At 41.6% G+C, this 26,815-nt stretch overlaps 1 protein-coding gene across 1 annotated transcript; it reads right to left on the reverse strand.

The window, feature by feature from the left end:
- On the reverse strand, positions 1-26,514 carry MTTP (microsomal triglyceride transfer protein; the record flags this gene model as incomplete). The annotated part of the gene is made up of 18 exons (XM_084285673.1): positions 1-169; positions 1,090-1,260; positions 1,590-1,714; positions 5,632-5,859; positions 6,570-6,691; positions 6,793-6,890; positions 7,543-7,754; positions 8,810-9,022; positions 9,480-9,587; positions 10,608-10,776; positions 11,672-11,829; positions 15,639-15,789; positions 16,511-16,650; positions 17,729-17,845; positions 18,639-18,746; positions 20,807-20,950; positions 21,465-21,652; positions 26,454-26,514. 18 exons carry the CDS (start codon positions 26,512-26,514, stop codon positions 1-3), a joined length of 2,682 nt encoding a protein of 893 aa, XP_084141799.1.
- Positions 26,515-26,815: the final 301 nt, after the last annotated feature.

Consider the following 26,815-nt stretch of genomic DNA (forward strand, 5'->3'; position numbering starts at 1 on the left):
TCAAAACCAGCTGCTGGAGGACTCGGATGCAGTGCTGAAAACCTTCCTGCACATGTCGGAGTTCTCTTGATGGAGAGGGTACTCACAACCCGCCAACGGCTCTGCTGTCCCTTTCCTGGCGGTGTACCGTCTGCCAGATGGTAGACTTTCATACTTGGTCACGGAATGCCTGTAAAGGTACAACATGGTGGTCTGGTGTTAACAAATTTATGCAAAAATGTGCCCTGTAGGTGAGGCTGCTGAAGACAAACACTTTACATAGGTGTTTACACTGCCACAATGCGTAGGTATAATCAGACTATGTTTTAGCCTCAAGAGAGTAACAGATACTTAACAGAATCTTAAGATTTCCTCGAGATCCTCAAGTTCTTTAATTCCTCTCAGGATTACCACCTTTTGGATCAGAAAAGACTGAATGGAAATCTGGCACCGGCTCTGCAAGTGTTATTGCCTTTAGGTCTTAGCAAATAGGGATTAGGAAGGAATAATAAACCAGGCTTCTCACATGGCTAATGCAGTTAATACTCTTTGGCTACTGGAAAGCATCTTTTACCTTATCGTCCAGTTGTTTAGATCTCAGGAATGCTGATGCCTTAATAAAATACGGTAGCACACATAACAGTTGCAGCAACTACATGCAACAGGTACCTGTATCAACTACAGTAAATAACAGATCATGAGGAAATCTTTCAAGTTCAGCTGGGTTATGGCTATGCACTTCCTCTCGCACTAGTGGAACAGACAACTACAGCCGGCAGAGTTTCGGATAACCACCAGAACTGACCACATGTTCAGGACGAGTCTCCTGCCACATCAGTCAGTTGACTCGTAAAACCAAATTAGAAAACTGGACAAAAGTGCAGAGTCAGAGCAAATTCACTGATCTTCTGAACCTCAGGGGTGAGGGATGTGGAAAAATGGGTTAGCAAGAAGCTGCTTGGTGTGCATGACAGCTTGCTCTGCACCTGCTTGTGTTAGGGTGAAATTTGGCCTCTGTTGTTAATCTCTCCTGGCTGTGAGCACCAGAAGTTCCAGACAGAGCAGATGGCTGGAAGGACACCTCGTAGGCTGTGTACTCTTCATCCTTACCTAAACGGAGACTCGACTCTGTCCATCTGCATACAGACTAAAAATGGGTACTGTGAAAACTGCACAGTGGAGATGAAGTCCAATGTTGTTTCTACTTCCAAAGTGGTTTCCATGCCAGTTTTTATAAAGAAGGAATCCACCTCTGTGTTACCAGATACAAACATGGCTACCCTGCAAATAAAGGTATTACAATTAGTTCAAAACATATCAAGAAACAGGGAAATAAATTATACACATTCCTAGCATCCATTTATTAAATCTGCCCCCAAAGGAGCCCGTTTTTCAGCTAAAGGTATATAAATTCTGAAGAAACCAGGAAGAACTGGTATTTCCCAGGTGGAAATGAAAAGAGAACAACCAATGTTCTCCCATACATGTAACTGTTCTTCAATTTTAGCTCAAATACAAGGTCTTTTATATTTAAATTCTTCTCATTGGGACTACCAGGGCCCAGGAGCCTGAGCTGTCTAAAGCTACAGTACACACAGGGGGTATCTCACTTGTTCTTGACGTTGGTTTTGGACTCCCTGTACCACAGGCTGAACTCCATCCCTCCCGAGATGTCGATGGCCAGGCCGCCTTGGAAGTCCGCGCTGGCCCTCGGCCCGGACTGCAGCTGAAACTCCTGGAGCCAAAAGGAAGCACAGGGACACCCCCGTTACTGCCTGCAGACCTCGGTGGTTTCCATACTCCCATCTGTACTGCTGTCAGCAGGCTCTGCTGGCAGGCTGGCACAGTCAGAGTCAACTCCTCTCTGGAGCACCAGCATCAGTGCGATGTGCTGCTGCTTCTTCAGCACACCCAAAAGTAGCACAAAGTACATTTTTAGTGGCTGGCCAGCCAAGCCCATAAGCTAACACACCTTAATTGCCACAGGTATTTTGCATTTAATGCATTTTCCATCAAACATCAAGCACGCTCATGGCTTCTTGAAACCTCTGTGGCTCTGTATGATTACTTCACCTTTTCGGGTCTGAAACAGTATTTGAAGCAATCTCTTTGGTAGGGCCAACACAGCAGTCAGCTGCTGCTGAAGTGGGCTTGAGATTTAACTCAAGGATGCCGTGGGCTGGGCACAGCTTACAAACCCAACACATCCCCAGCAAGCGTGGATGCCGTGTGCTCTGCTTTCTTATTTTCACCCAGGTAAAAAATCATGGGTTGGGAGTGTTGTCCTTCCAATATCAAGGGTTTTTTTTCTACTGACTGCAATGGAGGAAGGAATACTTTCTGAGCTAACTAAAAACACATGTTGGTCTGTTTAGATGTGGAGATAAACACCTATTTTACTTTATTTTACTTTGCTTTTAATTGGGACTGAATTGGTCAGTAGTTTTTAACGACTGACAAGGTAACAGTATACGTTCTAGCAGAGACATGTATACACAACCAGAGGGGAGGATATTTTTAAATGTATTGTCAAATTGCACCCAAGAATATCAGAGTATGATTGGTGTGCGATGGCTGCACACTTCTAGGCTTTAAAGGCTACCAAGAGTGAAGTCAAGTTTGTCACTGAAACTGGCAGAGAATCTAAGGAGTGCTTGTCTTGTGTTTTACTAGCTCATCTATTTCCTTATTTAGAGCTCAGTCCTGTCCTTCGTCTCATGTGCAAATCCAGTCCAGGCTAATGGGAGGTGTAGATCACAGGGACCCAGCCTTCTCAGGAGCAGTATTTTCCTTTCCCTTCCTATTTTAAGCTTTGTGTGTCAGTTGCAGTGGAAAGTGTGATCTGAAATATCGGAATCGTTAGCTGCTGTTTGACATGCTGACATGTGGTCTGCTTCAACAAAAACAGTTTCTTTATGTGTTGCACGGATAGTGCTACTGTAAAGCAACGCAGAGACTGCTGGAAAAGGCACTCCTTTGGGACCTGGCTATCTTCCACTGGGGTCTGGCTTTCAAATGGTTTCTCTGACCTATTAATAAAGTATTTAATTTCTCTGTGCCTCTGGCAGGTGCGTTGCCTAGGAGAAATATTAACACTACTGAACTTTAATGCAGGTGACTTTAGAGTCTCAAGAACAGTTTTACGAGAGTTGTTTATTTTATAGAGGCAATTATAGATTCTGGACTGTTATTCTTAGCCCTCAAACAGCACTGTGAGAACTGGCAATGGCTGTGAAACACACTCTGACTTCAGTTTGTGAGGTTAGGGGAGAAAAGATGTTAAAGAGAGTGGGTGGGAGCATAGGGTTCAGCAGCAATACTATTAACTTGGAAATCACCTCTCTCTGAAATGTGCCTGTCGGGATTACTGCTGTTGTAAAGTTAATGAAAGGAAGCGATTTGCCAGGGGAGGTTATTTGGTGGATTTGACTGCACTACAAGTATAAATCAGTTTCAGTCCTGCTATGCAAAATGATCCTTATGAACATCAATGAGGGGGGTCAGAACTCCCAAGATTTAAAAATAGCTTTTCTCAAAATCAAGCTGTGCCAATGCAATGATTGCAAACCAAGCATTACATCAGCTCTTTTCTGACAATTCATTTTTAAGCTCATGTCTTGGCTTCCAAGCCATGCTTTGGGTGTTTGGTCTCGATTGCACGGTCCATATCTTATGCATGCTTTTCACCTGTTCTGAAATCAACATTGCGGTCAGCTGTGGCACACTGAGTTGTGGTATCAGAGCATGAGCAATGTTTCACATGCCTGGTATTCTTATTTGGAAGAAGAAAAATCTACATTTGTCTTTGTTGCCTTTTTCTGTGTTTGTTTGTGTTGTAAAGGGGCTTATGTTCTGAGCAAGACCTGGCCAAGCTGGCCAGGGAAAGCAGAGGTGGTACTCAACAATCAAGAATCTGGTTTAATTATGGCTCTCTTGCACTGGTTTTCCTCAGTTTCAGTGTTACGTCACACACAATTCCAGTCTAACAACGTTTTCTATCTCAGTTGCAGTCACAGTTCAAGGATTTGACAGGTGGAAACATTTCTAACGAAGCTGAACTGGGTTACGTGTAAGTATCCAAACACTGCTGATGTTGCTGCTGACCTGTAATGTTGATGTAATGTTAGTTTTAGAAAAATGTGTCATTTAAAAGCAGCTCAGCCTGAAGCTGTTTTCAACAGTGCTTTAAAGAGTTTTTGCCTTTGTGGTGCTAGAGGTAAGAACTACAAAAGGTAACAGCCTTTTGGGTTGTAAATACTCGCTTTTGGTGGTGTCCAAAGCTTGAATCCCAAAGAGCTTAAGCAGCAGCCGTGCTAGTGGTAACTCAAGAGAGAAAGCAGGGTGGGATCCCATCTAATCACAGCACTGTGCAGGCTTCCAGAGAGTCAGTGTCTGACTGAAAATGATACACCCTGATGCTGTTAAAAATGGCACCCAATCCCAGCACTGGTGTGCTCCAGACTTTTATGAGGTTCTCCAAAGATGAGGAGCAGAGCATCTGTCAGCTGGCAGAGCTCTCAGGGTGCTCGGCCAGCTGATTCTGCCAGGGTATGTACGGAGCTTGGTGCACGCACAGCAGTTGGAAATACTTAGTTCTGTAAACACCATGCTCGTACGATCATCTTTCTCATCTCTGCAGTTTGTTAAATAGCTCATGGTAAAGTTTTTGCCCACAATCTGCATGTGGAATTGTTGTTGGAATGAGCTTTACTTTGCCAATTTGTGCACTACCTGGGAAGCCCTCTAGGCTTATGATACCATTGTAAAGTGGCTGAGTTGGGTTCAGGATGGGGACAGCTGTTATGTTCAGGGGGTGTTTATGTGTAATTTCAATCAGAGTGGATTTTCTCATCATCTGCTTTTGCCAAGATTTAAAGGGGAATCAACAGCCCTCTGTCAGGTAAAAGAAGGTCATCCTTCTGCAATTTCGCATATGAATGATATTGCCAACAACTGTCCTGAAGTCAAGCAGTTCTTTGAATACTCCAGTTCATGGAGTAAAATGCTGGCCCTGAACTTTAACATGTCTGGACATTTAGTCCTCCAATAAGATATTATGGTGTCAGTTATATTTGTGCATGAGTCTATATTTAAATATAAATTGAACTGCCATTAGAGGTGAAAATTGTACAACCCCCATTTTAATTCCTGTTTTAGCCTGGCTATAAGCATGTGAATTTTGCTCCTCTTAGCATTGCTGTCTGCAGGTTAGTGACCTGAGAAAGGCTGAGTACCAGTGATTAATTCACTCACTACCTGACAGTTACTGCCTCATTGGATGTAAGGTCTCTGGACAACTTCTGAAGAGTAAAACTGAGGTGGTTATGTGGGACAGTACTATCTTACAAGAAACTGTGGGAGAGGAGATAATAGTAATAGGAGTTTTCTATGGGAAGCTCAGTTGTATCTTGTTTTATTCAGTGTTACTTTGTTTTCTAGAATGATATGTGTTCTCACCGTTGTCCTAGATACCTTGTCGTGTAGTTTCATTCTAGTTTCATACCTGTGACTTTTCTATTGTTCCTATAGTAAGAGAAGCTTATGGAGCATTGGTCAGATTTATCAACATTAGAAAAAGAGAAAATAAGATGTCCTATATGAGAGAGAGAGCATCTGCATTTAAGAGACAGAAGAAAAGTGTGCTACTAGTACCTGTGAGTAATCTGTCAGGAGGATAAGTCCTTTCACCACATTAATGGGATCTCCAGTTGCTGAGAGCATTTTAGACATCAAGTCACCATAGCCTTGGAAAAATGTAACTGGCCTGAGTTGGACATCGAACAAAATGGCTGACATGCCAGCAAAAGAGTCCAGGTTTTCCTCTCCTTCATCGGGAGTTGCAGCTATTATGGTCTCTAGACCTTGAGCTTCGATCACCACCTAAAAGGCAACAGTAACACAGAATCAATGAAAAAGCTCTGCCTGAACAAGGCTGTTCACAACCTTTCAAGTTTTCTTAATGTCTTAGAGCCTAAGTCTAATTTACTTAGTTGTAGGTGAAAAAGTATGAAGTTATGACTTAAGGGAACAAAGCAGAGCAACTAGAAATACTGAAACTAAAATAATCTCACAGCATGTTTTTTTTCACTTTAGATGAAGGCAGAATTTGCCAACAAGCCTGGTCTTAGTTTCTTTTTGATCACATTTTCCTTTATTTGTATGACTGTTTTCCGCAGACATTCAGGAGGAAACAAAAAAAATAATAATAATTTTTAGTGCAATTTTTGTCCTGCAGAAACTTAGAAACTTAGGAGGATTGTAGTATTGAAGGCACTTGCCAACATTCAGAAAATGCCAAAACAGAAGCATCTTGCTTAAATCTTTTTGATTCCTAGGTTTGAACCAACCCTTGTACTTCCATCTACATTATACTCATATCATGGGACTTGATTTTACAAAATCACAAGGCTTTTACTAATTATATCATATAAACAATATAGGCTTTAACGAGAGACAGGATTTGGATACATCATATAGGACAAAACACCTGTCTTCTAGGTGAGGCACAAAGAGCCTTATTGAATTGATTTAGAAGTTGCAAGAAGAACCCCACATCCTGGCTTAGATTTTTACTACCATGTAGCAGTTACCTGGCCGGCATGAAGTTGAGCATTTCTATCGAAAACTTGGATGTTCAAGTTACTTCTCCTTAAAATGCCAGAGCCTGAATAGAGGATGTCAAGGCTGTATGTGGATGATATATCAGGACCACCTTAATTAAAAAAGACAAAAGGTACCTGTGACTAAACTAGTGGATTAATCAAATGTTTGGGAATACAAACAGGGTTATAAGGCAGTTTCCTGGTTACATACGTGTAATATAGCCAGAGTAGGCAGAGGAAGAGCCTGGCTTGGAGAAGCGCTCGTAGTTATGAGAACGCATGTCCTTCAGAACTCGCCGAACTGTTTTGCTGTGAGGTTTCAAAACAAACAAACAAAACAAAGAAACAGAAAAGTTATGGTGACAAATGTATTACCCTTCTACAGAAACATCAAATCTGAGGAAGTGTGAACTTCCCAGTAGGAAAGATGCTCTCATTTTTAAAATTAAACTTATGACTCTAAGCCTCCCCTAACCCAGAGCTTCTTCTCCAATTTGAGCTACTTCTGCAGTAATAGTTAGAAAGGCAAGCAAACAAAGGTCTTGCTGGAAAATTAATATTCTTGAGAAACAGAGACATTTTGGTTATTTTCTTTCTAGTACTGTGATGTTTAAATTTTTTCTTGATCATTGGTTCTTGAAAATCTAGAAGCAAGGGCCTTACTGAACTGACAGAATTTAGCTCAACAGAAGAAATGTCCTATAGTACTGCAGGTTGGACACCTAATTCTCATTTGTACTTCTGAAAATATAACTAGCTATCAAATGAATGTCACAAATTTATGTCACAAATGCCCAAATTTATTCTGAAATATTGATACCTAAAAGTGGCACAAAGATCAGGCATCATCTTATACTGTCCTTAAATTTTACAGCAGTTCTCTAATAAGAATCTGTGTTTCGTCACATTTCTGCAGAGCAGTACAAAAGAACTGTATTTTTTCACAGTGAATGTAACGTACCTTGAAGGCATTTCGAACCGAATTATATCCTGGATCATGGAGAGCATGTATTTGTTCATTTCCAGAGGCAGCTCGCCTATGGAGAGCAGGATGTTTTTCACTTCCATGTAGGTTGGGTTACTGTTTAAGATGATAGCAGCTGCAGTGGTTCGCACTGTCTTTTCATGGACTTTACGATTCTGGTGGTATATCCTGTTCATTGTTTTCTTCACCTGGGCAGGAAATAGATTTATCAGTCAGTACTCATCTCGCATAGATGACTGGGCAAAGTACAGCTTGGAATCTCGTTTATAATGTCAGCTTAAGCTAGGCCCGTAGCTAAGGCTAATGCATTAGGATATATTTTCAGCTCACTGTTCTTCATGGTCCTTTTGGAATGTAAGAGACATGTACTGCTCAGTGACCACATGGGGATGTGAGGAATCTGTTATGCTCTCTCAGCTGCAGTCCAAATACAGTCTTCCACACTGATTATGACAGTGGGACTGTAAATAAATAGGAGTACTAGGATCAAAATACCGTGTCAGTGATAAGATCCCGAGAAAGATTCTCTTGACTGTTAAGGAAAGATGTACTAAATATATATATATATATATGTATTGCAATTTTCACTTTCTAAATAGTGCCTATGGTGGCCCCACAACCCTGAGAAGGTTATGACACATCTTTGTTACTGATAAAGCCACGGAGAGCCATGTAGCCCCAGTGACAGAATGGTCTCTGGTACAAGCACTGCGAGAGCAGCACCCTGACACAACAGAAGGTATGAAATGGGATGCAGAAAAATGCAGCCAAGGCAGGACCTCTGCTATTTTGTGTCTCATCTGTTAGCCTTGGAGACTGCAAGGCAAGATGCAGCTATTTCAACTTTCTGTTATATCATGTATTTTCCCTGACTACGTGAAAGCACAAGAAACAACAGGGGTTACACAGGTTTCCATGTTTCTAATGACTTCTGTATGTCACAGAGGAGAAAATACTCTTGCAAATGGAGCTCCAGTTTGCCCTGCAGACTTGCCGGCCACCTTTAATAGCTGCATCTGACTCTGGAGACAAAGGTTAAGTACCATTGGCAGATTGTGAGCTGGGGATGCAGGAATGTATGGAGCTTTCTGGCTAGAACTAAAGTACATGTAATAAGGTTCTGATGAAAAAAAAATACTTGGGGGCATCTTGAAGAGTGGGATTGACAAATGTAATTAGTTTAGTTATATCTTGTTCAATATAGTCTCTTGCACCTCTTTTTTTGGGCAGTATCTATTCTTACCTCGTCGGTGAGGAAAGAGGGATCATATCTCTGGATGGCGGTGGCAGCAGTGTTGCTGATGTGCCCTTCTTCTGACTCGGCATACTTCAGAAGCAGTGGAATTGCTTCGGGAAGGAGTGCGTTCTTCAGTGCCAGCAGGTACATCTTCACATTGTCATCTTTCTTAGCCTTCTCCAGCCTATTTAGAATCAGCTTTTTGGCTTCCACAACAGCCTAAAGAAAATCAAAAGCATGTTCAAGTGGTGGTCATAATTTTACTCTCTCCTGAGAAACAGGAACAGCAGGGCTGGGTTCTAGTCCATTTTTGATTCAGTGCAACATTACACAGAGCTAGTGAAAGTGCCCTTAGTAAACTGCATGTTGATGGCTTCCTTCAAACTATAACTTGTGTGCCCAGAGTGACATGTGGTCCCGTAGACTTATCATTCACTTCACTGTGAAGATATCAAATTAAAGTATAAAGATGGCAAAATAGATGACATTATTCAAAAAAAAAAAAAAAAAAAAAAAAAAAAAAAGTTTCTCTATTAAACAAAGGAGTTTGTGGGCTTATTTTAAAACAGGTAGGAATATGCTGCTTGTGACTCTCATGCTCTCCCAGTAACATCAGCAGGGTTCATTTACACATGTTGCAGACACGTGTGGCCAGCACTGAACAGCAAATACTCACTGGAAGCTTGCAGCCTTCTCTGTCGCACAGCTTTCTGATGAGTGCTCCCATGACAATGACAAGAGTTTCTCTGATTTCTTCATTTGCGATATCACCCTTGAACTTAGACTGCCAGGCAAAAGCAACACTGTTAGTCCTTCTGTCCAAATACAATGAACCACACGAACCCATGGGGGCTGAATGCCTTCATTTCCCGTGGACATTAGTGCACCACAAAGGCAGTGATCACCTTAACAGCCTGGGCTCAGGCTAAGCAGAGAACTGCTCTAGCATTACACATAAAAACTGAGTGCCATGTTTCACTTGAGTTACATTCACTGTCTCAAGTAGTAGAACTAATTTTGTAGTTTTTTTTTTTTTTAATAATATTATTTTGAAATAATATTATTGTGTTCAGTTCTGGGGACCCGATCATAAGAAGGACACCAACATATTAGAATGAGTCCAAAGGAGGGCCATGAAGATGATCAAAGGGCTGGAGCACCTCTCCTGTGAAAGCAGGCTGAGAGAGCTGAAGTTGTTCAGCCTGGAGAAGAAGAGGCTCCAGGGAGACCTCATGGCAGTGTTCCAGGAAAAGGCCTCCAGGAAAGCTGGGAAGGAACTCTTTGTCAGGGAGTGGAGGGATAGGACAAGGGGGAATGGTTTCAAACTAAAAGAGCATAGATTCAGATTAGATATTAGGGAGAAATTCTTTACTCTGAGGGTGCTGAGGCAGTGGAACAGGTTGCCCGGAAAAGCTGTGGCTGCCCCACCCCTGGAAGTGTTTAGGGCCAGGTTAGATGGGGCTTTGGGCAATGTGGCTTAGTGGGGGGTGTCCCTGCCAATGGAAGAGGTTTTGGAATTAGTTGGTGTTTAAGATCACTTCCAACGCCCATCCTATGATTCTATGATAAAATTGTGTCAGGACTTTTATAAGGCTTTTCATCCTTAATTGTTTTGCTTGGAAGTATGTTTGTTTTCCATGTAGTAAATGTTGGTAACATTTTACAAAGTAAATAGAGCTTTGGTCTGGACTGTGAATTTTGTGTGTTTCCAGGTGATATGCTCCTGGTACACTTAAAGGAGACCCTGGAAGGGGTAAGGAAGGGAAAATTGGAAGCATTGTATTGGTTTTGTCCTTTGACTTACAGTTAAAGATTTCAGCAGCATTTCACTGGGGTGAGAAGCAAATCCACAGGCATACAGGAATCGCTCCTGAAGGATGGAAGTACTTGCATCCTTAAAGTCCAGAAACTCCAGTATGGCTTCCAGCGACTCTGGGGTCTGAGCAGAAGTTACAGCATCCACTATCTGCGGACTACAAAGATGTGGAAATGAACATATTGTAATGAGCTTTCATTTTGTAATGGAAATACTGAAGGCAGTTTGTTGCACCTAGAAAGAATGAAGCTACTGTGCTAACAAATCTGTTTTTAGCAGGTAAGAGAGAATTATTCTTGTTGGCCAAAACTTTTTTTTGAACACAGTTCAAAGTGAATTCTTCCATCTCAAAATAGCAGATGGACTCCGGAAAGTATTCATATCCATGGATAAAAATATTTGAATTTATGCAAATACAGAAAACAAAATGCATTCAAAAACACAACTGTTTAGAGTGTCTTTAAGTTCACAGGGCAAGGCTCTCAGTGGAAAAAAAAAAAGTTTTACTTCTACAGAAGAGGTAGCAACTAGAGAAAAAAAGGGTTCTACACTACCTGAATTACTTGCAGGTTTATCTTTGTTGTTAACATCTGCTCTAATTTGCTTGAAAAATCCTGACTGTACAGTGGAACTCAGAAATACTTTCCAACTCCCTAGTCTAGGTGCACATGCTGGTCATACCCAAACTCCGATCTAAGGACAACATCCAGCCATGAACCATCCCCTTCCCTGCTACATTTCCATTTGAAAGAAACCAATGGGCAAGTCAAAAACAAATCAGAGGATGTTTCAGAACAAGCAACTGTGATAAGAAACTCTGCCTAACCTACAAAACACGTTTGCTTTGCATTCTTAGTGGCTGAGTAATATGATGCAAATATATTTTCTTACAAAACAAACAAACAAAACCCTCCTTTTTCCTGTAGACAGTAGTGAATACAGTTTTTGGATTGCTAGGACACCAGCAGTAGAACCGAATGTTTTCATGCTATTTAGCCTTTTGCAGGTTTAAGAAACTTAAACCTTTTGAAAGCTTGTTCATGATGACTTACAGGAGTTCTTTCTTTTCACTTTTAATGATCTGCAGAATCTCCTCTTTTGTAGCTTTTCTGATGCTCTGAATGAAGGACAAAAAGTTTCTTGCTGCTTCAGCTTTGGAAAGTTTGTCGGGGTGCATATATTCTTTGATGCTCTGCCAGTGTTCAGAAAGCTGCAAAATAATTCACATTATATCAAAACTCTCAGGTCATGGTTTCGGTTCTCAAAATCAGACGATAAATGCAGATATGTGGGCCAGGTATTGCTCAAATTAGCTGAAATCCAATACGTTGCTAATCCTTTAGCTAACTATTATCTAACTTGTGATATCCCGGTCCACATATCTTCACGACCTTTCTATCTCTCTCTTCCAGCTCTTTAGTATTTTCATAATAATGTACATTGCCTTAAGTACAATTTGTTTTGGAACAAAATGTAGTTATTTAGAAGGTCCTGTCACCTGAACAAGGTGAACTTCCTTGTCTTGCAAATTCACCGTGCTTTCTGGTGAATATGGTGTTTGTCTTCTGTTGCCATTTTCTTCTCAGTCAGATTTTTTTCAAGCGGGAGATGCAAAGTCCTCATTTCATAAATAAATCATAAATTCTCACAAGATGGTAATATTCTAAGTGGTTTGTGTGGAACAGGAGTAAATGACCCACAAGTAATTTGGATTTCTTACTCATAAAACTGCATAAGATATGCAGTTATTGCAGATTTGTGTTTATTGTACAAAAAGGTAGTTAAGAAGGTATTAGAATAGGTACCAGCTTCTTCATTTGTTGTTGCTATATTTACTCCCCATGCCATATTTCTGTCCAGAGTGAGCCAACATGGTCCCACAGTACCTGTATCTGTCCTTCCAGCTACGCTCCTATGAGAAGCTGGTGCAGGTATTTTGACCTTTCCTCTCTCACTTGCCTTTGCCTCTGTTATCTCAAATTATCAAGAACATTCCTTGGTGAAAACTCAGCTGTTCTCTGCAGGAGTGTTTACTGCAGTTTTCCTGAGTGGGAAATAACACTGGCACCCATTTGACCTTTACTAAAATACTTCCCCTGTTCATGGGTTTTGTATTAGGCAATAACACTTGAACCTGCCATCAAATAGAAGTATCATTCGACAGTACAGAGTGCAACCTCCATCAACTGTAACAAACAATAATTAGGCAACCATGATTGAGACATAGGATATTTCCTGGGGATTAATAGCCAGCTGGGAGGAGCTCATGTTCTGAGGCACAGATGGGTCTGTTAACCTCAACTGGTGATTAGTGCACCAAGGTCAGTGTGGCTATTATAGGCTGGAATTGGATAAACATATGGGCACTTTCTATTCCCACTATTGAAGTTGCACCATAGCCCAGCAAGAATTCTCTGACTTCTTTAATCCTTTTATTTTCTCCTTTGCAGAGCCCAGGTCTATGGGTTTAGCCCACACCCTAGGGACAAGTGAGGTAGGAGATGTGAACTGGAGCCATCACAAGCAAAAGAGAGTGGAGACCAAGTCTTCCTCGTTTGGGGGTGCTCTAAGCACTCAGCTGCTGCAAGGAGCAGCTGCCTTCTCCTGCAGTGATGATGACTTTAAAAAACAGCACCCACAGCTGAATTTCACTAGGGTTCTCGTTCTCCTGATGTGAATGTCAGGCTATTTGGATTGAACAGCCCAGGGATTCAGGCACAGATGCACGCACTGCCCCATGGCAACTCAGCCAAGTTCAGGCAGGAATTGGGTTCCCTCTCATTAGACCACAGCACTTCTGAGCTCTCTGGGAAAATCTGAGCCAAATTGAGTGGTCCTAAATCAAGCAAGACTTGGTTTTGACTGTCGGTGCCTGTCAGCTGCCTTACCAGCCTACACAAATGTCCCTCAGGTTAGGTGAGCCCAACCCATGAGTCCGTATGGCACACGAAGCTGTGTGGATTACTAGTGGCTTTCCTGCAGTGCTGCACCCAAACTCATCAGCCTGCCCTGAGTGGGGGCTGCCAGCTCCAACACAGTGCTGTGAAATGCAGCTGGAGCTGGCTGCTGTGGGCAATCAGGATGTATGTGCTCCATCAGCATGGGCTTGGCCAACATCTGGGTTGGTATTTAGTCCCTCATCACTCACTGCCTGCAAATCTTTCTCCTCCTACTACTAAAAGTCATATCGAATAGATAAGGGAACACTTGCAATGCAAAGGTTGCTTGTTGTACATTAAGTACTTGAGCAGTGAGAGGCATCTTCTCCTGTCAACTACTGCATGGCTTATCCTGTAGCTCTAGGCACACAGAGCCCAAAGCCAAATTTTTCAGAGGTTGTCTACACAAGAAAGAACAGAAACAGCTCCATTTCAGGAGGGCAAGCACCTGTTTCTGTAGGAACTGTGAGTAAAGAAAAACTGTAGGAGCCATGAGCTCTTCTGAAAAGAGCATGCTTCATGTTGACGTGTAAACACAGAAAGCTAGGTCTAAATTTAAATGTAGATGTTGGCCACAACCTCACAGAAGCTCATACTGCCACCTGTGAAAGGGGGCTGATAATGGTTATTTTACCAAATTCGTAAAGCTAGAGACAGGACTTGTTACGATTTGAAACGGGTTTTGAAAACATAAAAATGTACAGCACACCATGTCAGCATGGCATTAATGTATACTATGATATATAAGTACCAAATGTTATGTTGCTGCTTTGGATACAGAGTTCTGTTTATAGACCCCATCTTTTCATAGCAGTTACTGTAAAATACAGTGAGAAAGCAGCACTTCATTCTCATCGTGCCATTAGGTTTATAGCTCAGTCCCCAGGCACAGCTCTGGAATTGTACCCTATGTTTGTTATCTCGGCCTGGAAATTATCTCCATAACCATTATAAGAAACTCAGTTCCAAGTGACAAATTGGTCAGCACAAACCCCAGTGGGCAGAGTCTGGAGAAGAGCACCTGTCTCTGCTCTGTTTTAGACTCCTTAATGTTCCCCACTCAGAACTGCTTCAGCACGCATACAACATAAATTCTAATTCATTTTCCCCAATATATTTTTTTAATCTTCTCTGCGGCTCTACATGCTTTAGACAAGATAAATTATTGCAGTGCAATGTTACTTCCAAATAGCTAGAACAATTTCCAAAATAGTAACGAATTCATGCTCATCAGAAATAGAGGATTCAAATTATGTGTGCTGAATAGAAGCCTTATCCTGCTTATCAGAAACTGACAGAGAATAATAGTCTTTAAAATAATATTCCCATTCACTACTAAATTCGTTCTACAATGGTAATAGCATTAAAGCTGTTTACTAACTATCACTATTGCAATTTATATTAGTGGATATGATGAATGCTATCAGTAAAACAAAAGATGATGTATTTAAAGTAAGTTCTTACTGTACAAAGGTCTTAGTAGATGTTTTACATATGATTTTTTTTTTTTTCCAGGAGGGGAGTGATGAGAAGAATATTGGACTTGCCAGTAATATTAAAGCACAATTTTATATTTATAAAATACTTATAGAGTCTTTTAAATAAAAGTCTTCCTTCATGGTCAAGCAGTTAGAACAGGCAGATATATTCTCACAATTCTTTTTCCTGCCTACTGAATGGCTATCTACCTTTAATTTCTAGGAGCAGTTCAGCTCCTCCATGACAGAGAATTGTTTATAAACACTGGTCATCCATCTTTGTGGTCATTACACACCCCATTAACCAGAGGATAGAAGTTTCTGCCAACTCAAGGTTGGTAAAGATGAGACAAAACAAAAGGGTGTCGCATTTCTGAGAAACACTGTACTTAATCTTTGAAAGACACCAAAAAGGTTGATACTTTTAGAGGTAGATCTTAAAACACCCTCATGTGGTGGAAAACCATTGCAGCATTACAGTACTGCTCCCTGTCCTGGGGCGTTAAACCTCTCCTAGTGGACTGCTTGGACAGAAACTTCTATTTCATGCTTCTTTTGCTCAGCTAATCAACCTGATGTCCAACAAGTCTGCATTTACTTACCGAAGGACACTTTTTGCATTCGGATTTGACTGTCTCTGCTATCAGGGGCATGGACACGTAATTGGAGTCCAAAGTCTTGACAACACCAGCAGCTTGCTTCCCCGCGATCAGTCCAGGGCCAGCTTGTACTGACTTCAGTTCCAGTCTCTGCCTGTGCATCCATACATTGAAAACACCATTAGAACTCAAACATTTCGAAGAAATGCAAAAATCACGGGGAGAGGAAACAAAAAGAAACCCTCCACAGACAAAAAATACAGAACAAAGAATAACTAAAGTTCTTGGACTTGTTCTAAAATATTTAGATCATGGAAAGTCTACAGCTTTTTTAAGGTAATAGAAATATTTAACCCTGGTGGGATTACTGCTAGAGCAGCATGATATAAAATACCTCAGTAACAAACTTTACAAAGTATGGATCTATAGTGTCTGGTAAACAGCCCTCAGTAACCACAGACATTCTGAAAAGTTTCACATATTTGTTCATAAGAAGAACTGGAAATTGGGTTTTTGAATGTACTTTTTTTTTTTTTTTTTTTTTTTTAAACAGCATAATGTTAAGGAGATGCCTGAATCATTTTTCTTATATGAATATCACCGAGCTTTCAGTGTTTTACAGTCTGTCACAATGGTTTGGACAGATGCAGCTTTTTTAATTTCATTTCCTATGAGTGCCATTATTTATTATTTGCATCTATTATGGTAGAGCCATTAATCAACATTGGACTAGGTACCATATGGATATGAAAGAGATCTAAATTCTACCTGAAGGGTTTGGTGTCTTAGATCTTATTGCTGTAAGACATACACGTGACCTAACTTGAACCATGAGTTTCTGCTACCGTCAATAATGGTCAAATTGTCCGACTTACTTTGAAACTATTTTGGCATTTGTTTTTCGTCGGGAGTTCAGAAAGAAAACATAATTCTCTTCTGCCTTAATGGATTTAAAGAAACTGTCTTCCAGCACATAAATTGTGGCAGATGTGGCTTTGGTGCTGACATCCAAGATCTGAAAGTAATTAAAAAACAAACCAGAAGAAAGGCTGGTCAATAAACAGCAATCTAGGAGATCTCATAGTTCCAAGTCACAGCAAAACTCATAAAAAATATAGTGAAATGAAGAAGGTGCACATGGGCTGACAACATCCCAGGCTAAGCCTGCAAACTAGGATCTCCCATATTTTCACAAATTCCCTCTATGAGAAGAGCCACTCACTTCTGCACCATGTGTTTCAAACTCAATACTTATGAGAAAGGGAAGTGTGGTGGAGAAGAAATTATGGAACAGGCTGTAGCTGAGAAAATGACTGGTAATTTAGTTGAAAATACATTTTAAATAAATTTGGAAGCTTTTCCAGGAAAATCTCGTATAAATGAGATTGTCATGTTCACAACTGAGAAGCAAAACCAACCACCTTGCTTGATCTGCTTGTATATAAATTGAAGTCTTTATGGCAAGCGTGACAACCAGGAATTCAGTCATTGTCTTAAGTCATTTTATTAACAGAGCATGTGCTACCTTTGTACTTCTCTGAGCTGAGGAATGTCAGCTTCTGACACGGAGAATCCCAGTGCCAGCAGCATGTGTCCAGCTTGCACTCACTAGTAACCATTTAGAAGAACATTTATGGATAGTGAAGGATCATTAAGGCCATAGTAGGGCTTCAGGAACCTCTGCAGCATATCTCCTACATCACACCTATTCATAGGGAAGCCTTTATTTCCTATGCAAACCCTACAGGGCTCCACCCAGGAGTCAGGATTTTGCTCAGCATTTATTGTGTACACTGAATGCTGTGACTTAGAAGCTGAGAAAAAGGTAACAGTTGTCATTATTTGTTCAAAATGATGTGAATTATTTTGCTGGACTCGATGTCAGCTGAGACAAGGTGGTTTACACAAGAGAATCCATTTCCTGTTCTCCCTGTGGCCACCACATATGAAATTTGTACTAGTAATACTCTAAATGCACATGTGGAATTTGCTTTATGCAATGCCAGAAAGACCTTTTAAGAAAATGACTAATAGCTAATAAGGATATATTTTAAACAGGCAGAACAGATTTTACCTTGTAGAAGAAATCATACCTTGTTGTGGCTGGTAAATCCCGTTTTTTCTATTTCACAGGAGTCCAGGGCTTTTATTTTAGTCACTTGATCTTGCCGCACCTGGTAAGTAGTATTGCATTTCCCAGATATGTCCACCTTGAAAAATAAGAATTAGATTAAGACTATTTCTTGAATTTATCTTTTGGACCCCAGAACACCTTCCAAAGGTGAGCCATATTCTCCACTGTTGACAGCTTGTACATGAGGTGCTGTGCTGTTTGTGTTTGGGTTTATTTATCAGTTTTGAGGGTAAAGAGAGACTACTGCTTTATTTTTCCTTGTATTGGTGTTTCTAAATACCTGTCTTAGACAGTCAGGGGTACTTTGCATTATATGGCTATGAAGGAAAGTAACAAAGTTTATTTAAACAAAAAAGTTTGAGAACAACTGGCAGGTGGTACTAAACTTAAGAATTTGCATTAAATTCCAGCTTTGCTCATGCTGACAGATGCAGAAGTTTAACTACGTAATGCAGGTTAAATAGTTGTGGATAAACCATTGCCAACTTTTTGTGGATACTTGGTTTGATTTAAAATGGTTTTATCCATTGAATTGAACTTAGGAATCAAATGAATTTAAACATCAGTATTATCTCTTTTATACTGATGTGGTTTGTGTTGGTTTATTTCCAGATCCTCCTGAATTGATTAAAGTACTTTAAATCAAATGAATTTCACCAATTCTTTAAATTAATTGCAACATGACTTGTGTCAACAGATATTCAGAAGATCGTCCTTTCACCCCCAACACCAAACACAATCCAGGGGCTGATTTCTGCCCCTCTTTGTTCTCTCTGAAGCCAGCAGGAGCCACAGCCCTTCCTTTTAGATCAGACTGGGCTCTGCCTGTTTCTCTGATGATGGTTATCTTGCCAGATATAGCACCATACCTCACGAGAAGTACCGGAGTGCAGCTGTAGCTGGAAAAGGCTAGCCAGACCTCTCTTAAGATTTTGAGTAAAAGCATGTTCATTTTGATATGAGTAGAAGTTTTGGACCTGTAGGAATGAAAAACAAGTATGTAACAAATGTGGTTAAAGGAGAGAGAGCAAATGTGGATCCCCTCCATAAAATCCCCTTTCCTTTTTCTGTTCAGGAAGCTGAATTTGGACCTGTTGTCCTTATTTAAGCAAACTACAGATGCTGGAGAGCCTCCTGATAAGACTACAAAGATTTGTTAAGCAGCTGTACCTAAAGACTGTTTCAGTGTGGTGAGCATCTTTCCTGCCTGCTAATTGAGAATTTAGAAGTAAAATGAAAAAATTTGCATGATTTCACACGTGACTTCTTTTCCTGCATAATCTTCAAATAATCCCACCCCACGTGCACATAATATCTGTTGCACTTTAATCACAGGTTACAAAAACTAGAATGAATCATAGATAAATCACTGAATGACTTAAACGTGTCAAACATATCACAACCTTTGAACTTCATGGGGCAACTGTTGTGCTTCAGCCTCTCCTCTGGCAACAGAAGACTTTGCACCTCCACCTGGCATTCAAGGTGCTTTAAAGATGCATTTTTTCAGAAACTGTAAGTCAAATCAGCGTGTTATCTTGGGGCAACCCTGGAAAGTGAACTCACTGTGCCAGGGGTAAAAGTATCAAAGCACAGAGAAATCATAAAAGGAGAGTATAGACCCTATTACCTGAGAAAAAGCCCAAGTTTTTAATACTACATCTCAGTCTCAGCATGTGAACTGCTTCTGCCAGCATATTTGCAATGTACTGGGAGCAGATGTATTTTGACTGTGTTCCTCTGACACCCCGGCCCTCCTTCAGGGATGTGTACAGTTGGGAGCCAGTGCTGTCCCGTTTCTTTTTCTGTTGTGTAAAGCTGATGACAAGGCTGAGTCTGAAAGTTACTGAGTAGACCTGATAGCAGCTGCAAAGCAGTAGGCTGAGCTGGCGGCCAGGGTATGTGCTCAGTGCCTATTTACAGCAGGAGGTAAAGATTCTGCTGGGATAGGGTGTCACAGCCCTTGCTCTGCTCTGCAGAAGAGAAAAGAGAGCACGACCTTCAACCTTCCTCCTTTCTCACTGCCCCTCTGCCCATGTCCCACCTGCTCGGGCAGCAGAAGGGAGAGCAGAGCTGTTGGCTTAATGCTCCCAGCCACAAGCAATGGGAGGGTGGAGGAGCATGGAGAGGAGGCAAGAGGAGCTGCTGCTCAAACCTTGCTGTTCCTGACCCAGAGTGCAAGGAGACAAAGGAGCAGCTCCACAGAAAAAATAAAAATTATTATTATTAATAATAATAATAATAATAAATTTAAAAATAAATAAATAAATAAATAAAATGAGGAGTTGGATTTGCTTCATTCCCTTTCCAAGCAAGGCTGAGATGCTGAGAGCTACAAATGGACATCTGTGCTCCTACACAGAGAGACTGCTTCAGTGCTCTTTCAGAGCAGGCTGCAAAACCAGGGCACCAGCCAAGCCATGCTTGCACACAGCCCCTTTTCTTCTCATTTTTGGAGACAATTTCCTGGTAAATGAGCAACATGAAAGGTTGCAGCTCTTTCACCATCATGCTCATTAATTTGGGACTATTGAAACTGTAACAGGTGACACTGAAGTCAATAAGCAAGCCAGAGAAGTGGGTAAAGCAGACACACTAAAACATCTGTTAAGGGTTTAAAGAGATTAACACTGCTCCTCATAGATTTGGTATAACTCCTGCATGACAAACTGTATTGCTCTTTCTGTCTTCAGACCTTGGGTAAAATCCTGGCCTCACTGAATTCAACAGAAAAAATCTTACACAGCAACTGTGCATTTATCTGCATAGGTACCCAAATGTTTGTGGCCAAGATGCTGTTTACTTACATCTATACAGTGTCCTCAGGCCACAAGAGGCTTGGGCTGGAAGGGCCCCTTGTACAGCTAAATTATAGCCTGCTCCAAGCTACTGTCTTTTGTACAGAAAGATAGGACACAGTGGCATATCAAGAACACTGTGAGGATAGCGAATTGCTAAATTCTCCAAGTCTGTAATTAAAGATTTGCCTCAGGTGTCCTCAGAGACCGAGTGTAAATTTTGAAAAACAGGGTCTTACTTTTCCACGGGCTAACTCAAGCACCATGGGCTGCTGTAATGCTGTCAGATATTCTTTCCCGATGATCTTCTCTGTGTTTTTTCCTTTGAAGATGTTTTTAGCATCTGGACGTTCATTCACATTTTCAACTTGGACATTTTTTATCTAGCAAAGAAAAAGCAGAGAAAATTCAGTCTGATATTGCCCTGGGGTATGCTGGGGTAGACTAAATCTCCTTGAACCCAAATACCAAAACGAGTCTCTGGCAAATGTCATTTTTTTTCAAAATGTTCATTTTTTTTTTTTCAAAATTTCTAGTAAATGTCATTTTTCCCCATTTTTTTTTGTCATATTTGTGGCTAGAACTGAGGACTTCAACCTATTGCTCCTCTCATAGGTGCTTCCATGAAAGTTGTTTGAAGCTAAATAACCCGTATGAAGCAATTTCAAAATACAGGAGATATTTTGAAGGTCTGGCTTGGGATGTTAGGTATGTTCTTGTGAAGTTTTATTCTACAGGAAACAGCTAATTGAAGAAGCCATTTTTAGTTGACGAGACTATGGCAGAATAAAAGATTTAGCTTATCTTCCGAAAACAAGTACTTCAAGATAAGATTAGCAATTAGATAAATGCAGAAAAGGTCGGGCATGTTGTAAGTTGGGCGATGGCATTAATTACCATAACTTTCACCAACTGGTCATCATCATTTTCGGGATTTCTCCACAAGAGGTTGACATCCACATCAGAAGAAATCCGGTAGCCTGCACTTTTCTTCAGGGATGCTTTAGCCCGATCAACGTAGACTTCAGCAGTGTAAGTAAATGTATATATTTTGTCATTACTTAAGCTTGGTCCAGTAGTGTGCCCTGTTTGGAAAGCAAAAACAAGGTTGTCTTAGACATGACTAACACAATTTGTCATTCTCTCTAAAAAACACCTTTAGAAAAATTAAAAATGCAATTGCCAGCAAAAGATTATGGACTGAACTTCCTCCCCTTGCTTACAGAGGCTGTCCTACCGGAGCAGTTGTTTTTTAATACCTGTTTAAGTTGACACTAATCTCATATATACAAGGTATGAATGTTCACAAAAATCCTTTGTTTTAGCTCTACACTTAAATATACAAATTGAAGAGAGTCAAAATCTTTCCTTTGGCTATGTTATCATTAGAAATGAATACATGATTTTGATGATTTGATTTGCAAATCAAAATATTGTAATTAATCATGCAATGTGTGCACGTAGCAATTTGAAATATACTGAAACCATTTGCTGGAGCCAATGGAAATTGCTCTCTGCACCTCTTGCACATTTATTGGGAATCTTTTCACTGAGAGCCTTGCCCAGGAGTGACATGAACATAATGAAGACACAGAGAAAATATAGATGCAGTAATTAAAGTAATTAGATGCAGTAATTAAGCTCTTGTTCTTCAAACTAAATGACTGTCCCTGTAGCTATGCTTCTCCTGTGAACTGATGTGTTTTAAGGGACATAAAAAGACAAAATCTAGCTTAAATTAAGCTTGCATACCTAATTTACAGTGACATTTCCATCTACATTAGGAACAAACTGGAGATGCTGTTCCCTAGGAATTCAGTTTCAGTGCTGTTTGTGTAAAAAGTATCTGTAGCACACAAATGGCTTATTTTTCTTTTCCTTTGCAGAATGACCTGGGGTGCCCTATGTCCACATCCTTTCCTGTCTTTTCTTTCTCTGCTTTCATGCACAGCTCTGGGGGGAACGTGTAGTACTACGACACCAGCCTCAGGCACAGGGATTAAGATCATGCCCCTAAAATATGGCTAAGGAAAAACAGTTTCTTCTTGAACCCCCCTTAAGGACTGTGTTATATGGGATATACGTGGCATCCCTTTCCACTGTTTCCAAGGGCTTCCCTCCCGTGCTCTGGATGGCTACAAAGGTCTCTTCCACACAAGACAAACTGATGAACTCAGTTTGCAGAGGGAAGGGAAGAGAAGGGAAGGGAAGGGAGGAGAAGCTGGCTGTACACACAGTGCTGTTACATCCGCAGAGTAAACACACATGCAGTGAGTGACCTTAGGTGCTGTCTGTAAGTGTCACAGGGCTAGCTTCTTGCACCCAAATGCTGCTTTGCTGAAACCAGCAGGGAGTTCCTACTTTTTAGGTATGAAGCAGAAACAAAAAAAAAAAAATCACAACAGAATTAATCTAAGAAAAGAGAAGTCCTTAGGGAGATGCATCTCAGCCTAAGTGCAGAAAAAAAGAAAAAAAAAAATAGAAAAAAGAAAAAAACAAGAAAACTACCAAAACATCTCAGATAAATTCTTAAGCATGCCGTAATGTAATCAGTGTGTTCAAAGTCCCTCACGGAGAATCAACAGGCTATCTTGATTCATATCATGTTCCTCGGTGTTTTATTTGACTCTGTTAAATGCATTTCAAATCACTGCATTGGTAAAAAGGAAAAACAAAGTATTTTCTTATTCAACTATCAGAAAAAAAATCCCATCTAATCCCAGTTAGGTGGGTAGTGCAGGGCCATCATGGCTGGGCAGATACATTCTGCAGTGCTCAAAGAACCCCAAAAATTGTGTTTTTTAAGTTTGTGTTTTTTTTTTTTTTTTCTCCCCTGTTCACTTTGACGTCACAGCAGTATGTTAAGGTCAGCTTCGAAGAACCTTTCTCTGAGGAAAACAGCAGCCCCACTGAGTCTGGCCTGCAAATTGTGAAAATTGGCACAGCTACAGAGAGGCAAACTGACTGAGGATTTACGCCAGCTGGAGATGTGGCACAGCAAGTTCAGCAGTCCCCGGGGAAGCAGCCTGTTTGTCTGTGGGACCTCAAAGCTATGGCAATTGATTTTTTTTGCAGGGACGCTAAAGCATCAAGGTTGGCATCGGGCTTTGCCAGTTTTGCATTTTGTGTGTGTGTCTGCTTAAAAAAAAAAAAAAGAAAAAAAGAGGTGTACAAACCTTCCTTCGGGTTGCTGTGCGTTTCCTAGCCCTTTCCCGTTGCCCCTTCCCCTCACACTCCTATCACCTTTGAAACCACGTTGCCTCTGAGAGCAGAGAGCACTCAGTCTGTGCCCAGGGATGAGGGGCACCTTTCAGGCACAGCCCTGCTTCCTTGCAGCAGCCCCGAGCAGGCTGCTTCCTGCTTCAAAATGTCCTTCACTCGCAGCAGAAATGGCAGCGCTGGTGGTTTAGCATTCACTGAGGTTTGGCAGGGGCCACCCGCTATGTGCTTTCTAAAGGCAGAGGATGACACAGCCCCATCTAAAGATAAAAGGTGGGGGCAAAGCATATCCAAGAAAAATGATCTGGGTGCTGAGAGACAGAAGTCTTAATTAGTTATGGGGGGTGGCGGTTCTTTTGCTCACGCTCTCTTTTCAATTAAAGGCAACTTTCACCTATCTTCTCCCTTCTCCCACAGTTCACCCCACAGATCTTTTTTTTAATTTCGGCAGCATGTCCTTCCATCTTCCTCTCTTTCAGCAATTGCTTGTCCCCATATACACATACACTGTTCCCTCTTGAAGGAAAGAGATGAAGAAAGGACACGAGCAGGCAGCTTCTTGCCAGTGTCATGGAAGAGATGAGTAATTGCAAAGTATTTCTAGAAGCTAGAACACTCCTAGCTTCTGAAAGCTTTCACCGTTTCATATGTGGAAAACGTTGTTCCCTGGGCAGAAGAGGCTTTTAGTTGCAGGACTGGCCTCACTGAGAGCAAAGTGTGAGCCTGTGATGGATCATGGTAAGAGAGGAGGCAGGGATGAGGCAGTGCTGAAGGCAGCCCCAGAGAGTTAGCACTTAACCCGGTGGAAATGGGGAAGCCAAAAGAGACAATAGGATAGCACTGTCAGATTGAGAGGCAAGGAGGAAAATTATGCCCGAGGGACAAAGGCACAGGTTTCACTGCCCAGCACCAGCATTCAAAATAGCGTTCCTAAATATTCATGCTATCTTTCATGAGGAAAACTCTGGTACTATCTCAGAATGAATATTCCCATTCCTTTCTAATAGAAACCTTCCTTAAAAAAAAAACAACCAAACAATTCCCCATACTGCCTTCACAGGCTCTTTCCTTTGTACCCAAGGCTGTGATCCTTGAGGCCATTTCCATTTCAGCTGATGGCAAACATCCCACTGCCGGAGAAGGGAGGAGGATCGGACATAAAGACCGCGTTCAGCCGCACTGTCTTAGGGTCAGAAGTGCATGCTTTCAAGGTGGAGCACATAACACATGGTTTGACTCGTTACGTTAAGTGTCTGTCATTACGGGTAACATGCCAATTCTATAATTAAATCATGATACTGTATAATACAGAAGGTTACACTGCATGGGTAGAGACAGCTGTCAAGTCCTGTGCCTTTTATTAATACATACGGCATGCACAGCATGCGTGTCTCTAACTACGAGCTGGCTCTACCTTCATAAATCATTTTTGCCACTGTTTCTGATACTGGATAGCTTCAAAAAAGCAAAAGCCAGCCATTTATTTGAAAATTGGAACTGCAGTAGGAAAGTGTCATGTGTGTTGATCTTGCTGACTCAGAGCTACTAATTTCTTTAGCATTTCTAAAAGGAAGGTGGACTGATAGGCAAAACATCCTAATCCAAGCTCTGTCACGGAGGCACCAAGTGGCCTTTGGGCCAGTAATTTAGCTCTCAGTCTCTCTGCACTAGAGATAGATGAGACCTTGCAGAGCTGAATGGGGGATAATCTAATGAGAAAATGCTTGCACAGCGCACTGGGGGTGTAAAGTGACAAACAAAGAGCACTTCACATCAGTAAGTTTTGGTTCACTGACGTTATGGAGAAGCTGGGAAGAGCCGGCACAAGAAATGTGGCACACCAGTATCTAGCCACAAATGTTGTTTGGCAGTTTTATGAGAGCTTTCTGCTGCTAGAGGAACTGCCTGCAGGCTTCTTTGCTGTATAATTCCTGTCATGAGGCACACTGAGAGCACCTCTACCACCTTTTTAACAGTTTAAGTCAGGCCTGGGTGCTGCCCTGCTCCCCTTCCCTCCCTGCAGGGGACATCCACATTAAACTAAAAGAAGAGGTGTTGTCGAATGTTGCAAGACTGCTGCTCCTGTAAGTTTAATGTCAGATTGTCCACAAAGGGCCTCTTTTCCTTCCCTCAGTAGGCTGGCGCTGCTGAAGCGGGCAGTCTCCAGATTTGGTACCCTTGACCTTTGTGCAGGACACCTGAGTAAGGCCCCCGCTCTTAAGGCCTGTGCAGACATCCAGGTTTTCATGCCTTATTGCAGATCAAGCTTCCAGCGAAATTAATGGGATGCTTGTTACTGACTTCAGTGGTAGCTGAGTCAACTGCTCAGAAAGAAACCTGGAGAGCCCGAAGCACTTCCTGGCTCTGATCCACCGCAGCACTTCTGTGTGTTTAACTTAATAGTCCCTCTCCAGCTGGTGCCCCCACAGCATGTCCTGACTAAGCAAGGTCAAGATCCCCGCTTTCCTGGCTCACACCGCCGGTCCTGTGCACCTGAAAACATCGTCTCTTCCCTTCACAGAGCTGACACGAATGTTACAAGCACCAAAACTTTTGTAATTAACCACTGCCTTTGGCATTACTCAGGCATGGCCGAGGAAAGATGTTCCTTTCTGATGCAAAGCATCCAGCTGTGCACGCCCGCTGGCCGTGCCATGGCTGACCTACCTTTAACAGAGGCCGAATACGTGGAAATGATGCAAAGGAACAGCACGGTTAGAAGAATCATGCTGGACTCCCCCGAGCTCCTGACTGCAGCATCAAGTGTGAAAGCCTCCAAGAAGCGAACTGCTGAGAGTGGAGCTGCGCTTGCAGAGGGAGCCGCCGCGCCGGCCGCCGTGTTTATCTAGATGTAGTAAAGGTCAGATTCCAAATTCCACACTCAGGTACTAAGTTCATGGAAGGACTTCCAGTTAATTATTAAGAGCTGAGGTAACTAGGGTTTTTTTTACCCATTCTACTGATTGCCTCGGCTTTCAGTTTTGAATAGCAGTGCTGTGTGGCCACATTTCTAAGCAGTGGAGGCGGCC

Source organism: Netta rufina, assembly GCF_964035555.1.
Source record: "Netta rufina genome assembly, chromosome: 4".
NCBI classification, from domain to species: Eukaryota; Metazoa; Chordata; class Aves; order Anseriformes; family Anatidae; genus Netta; species Netta rufina.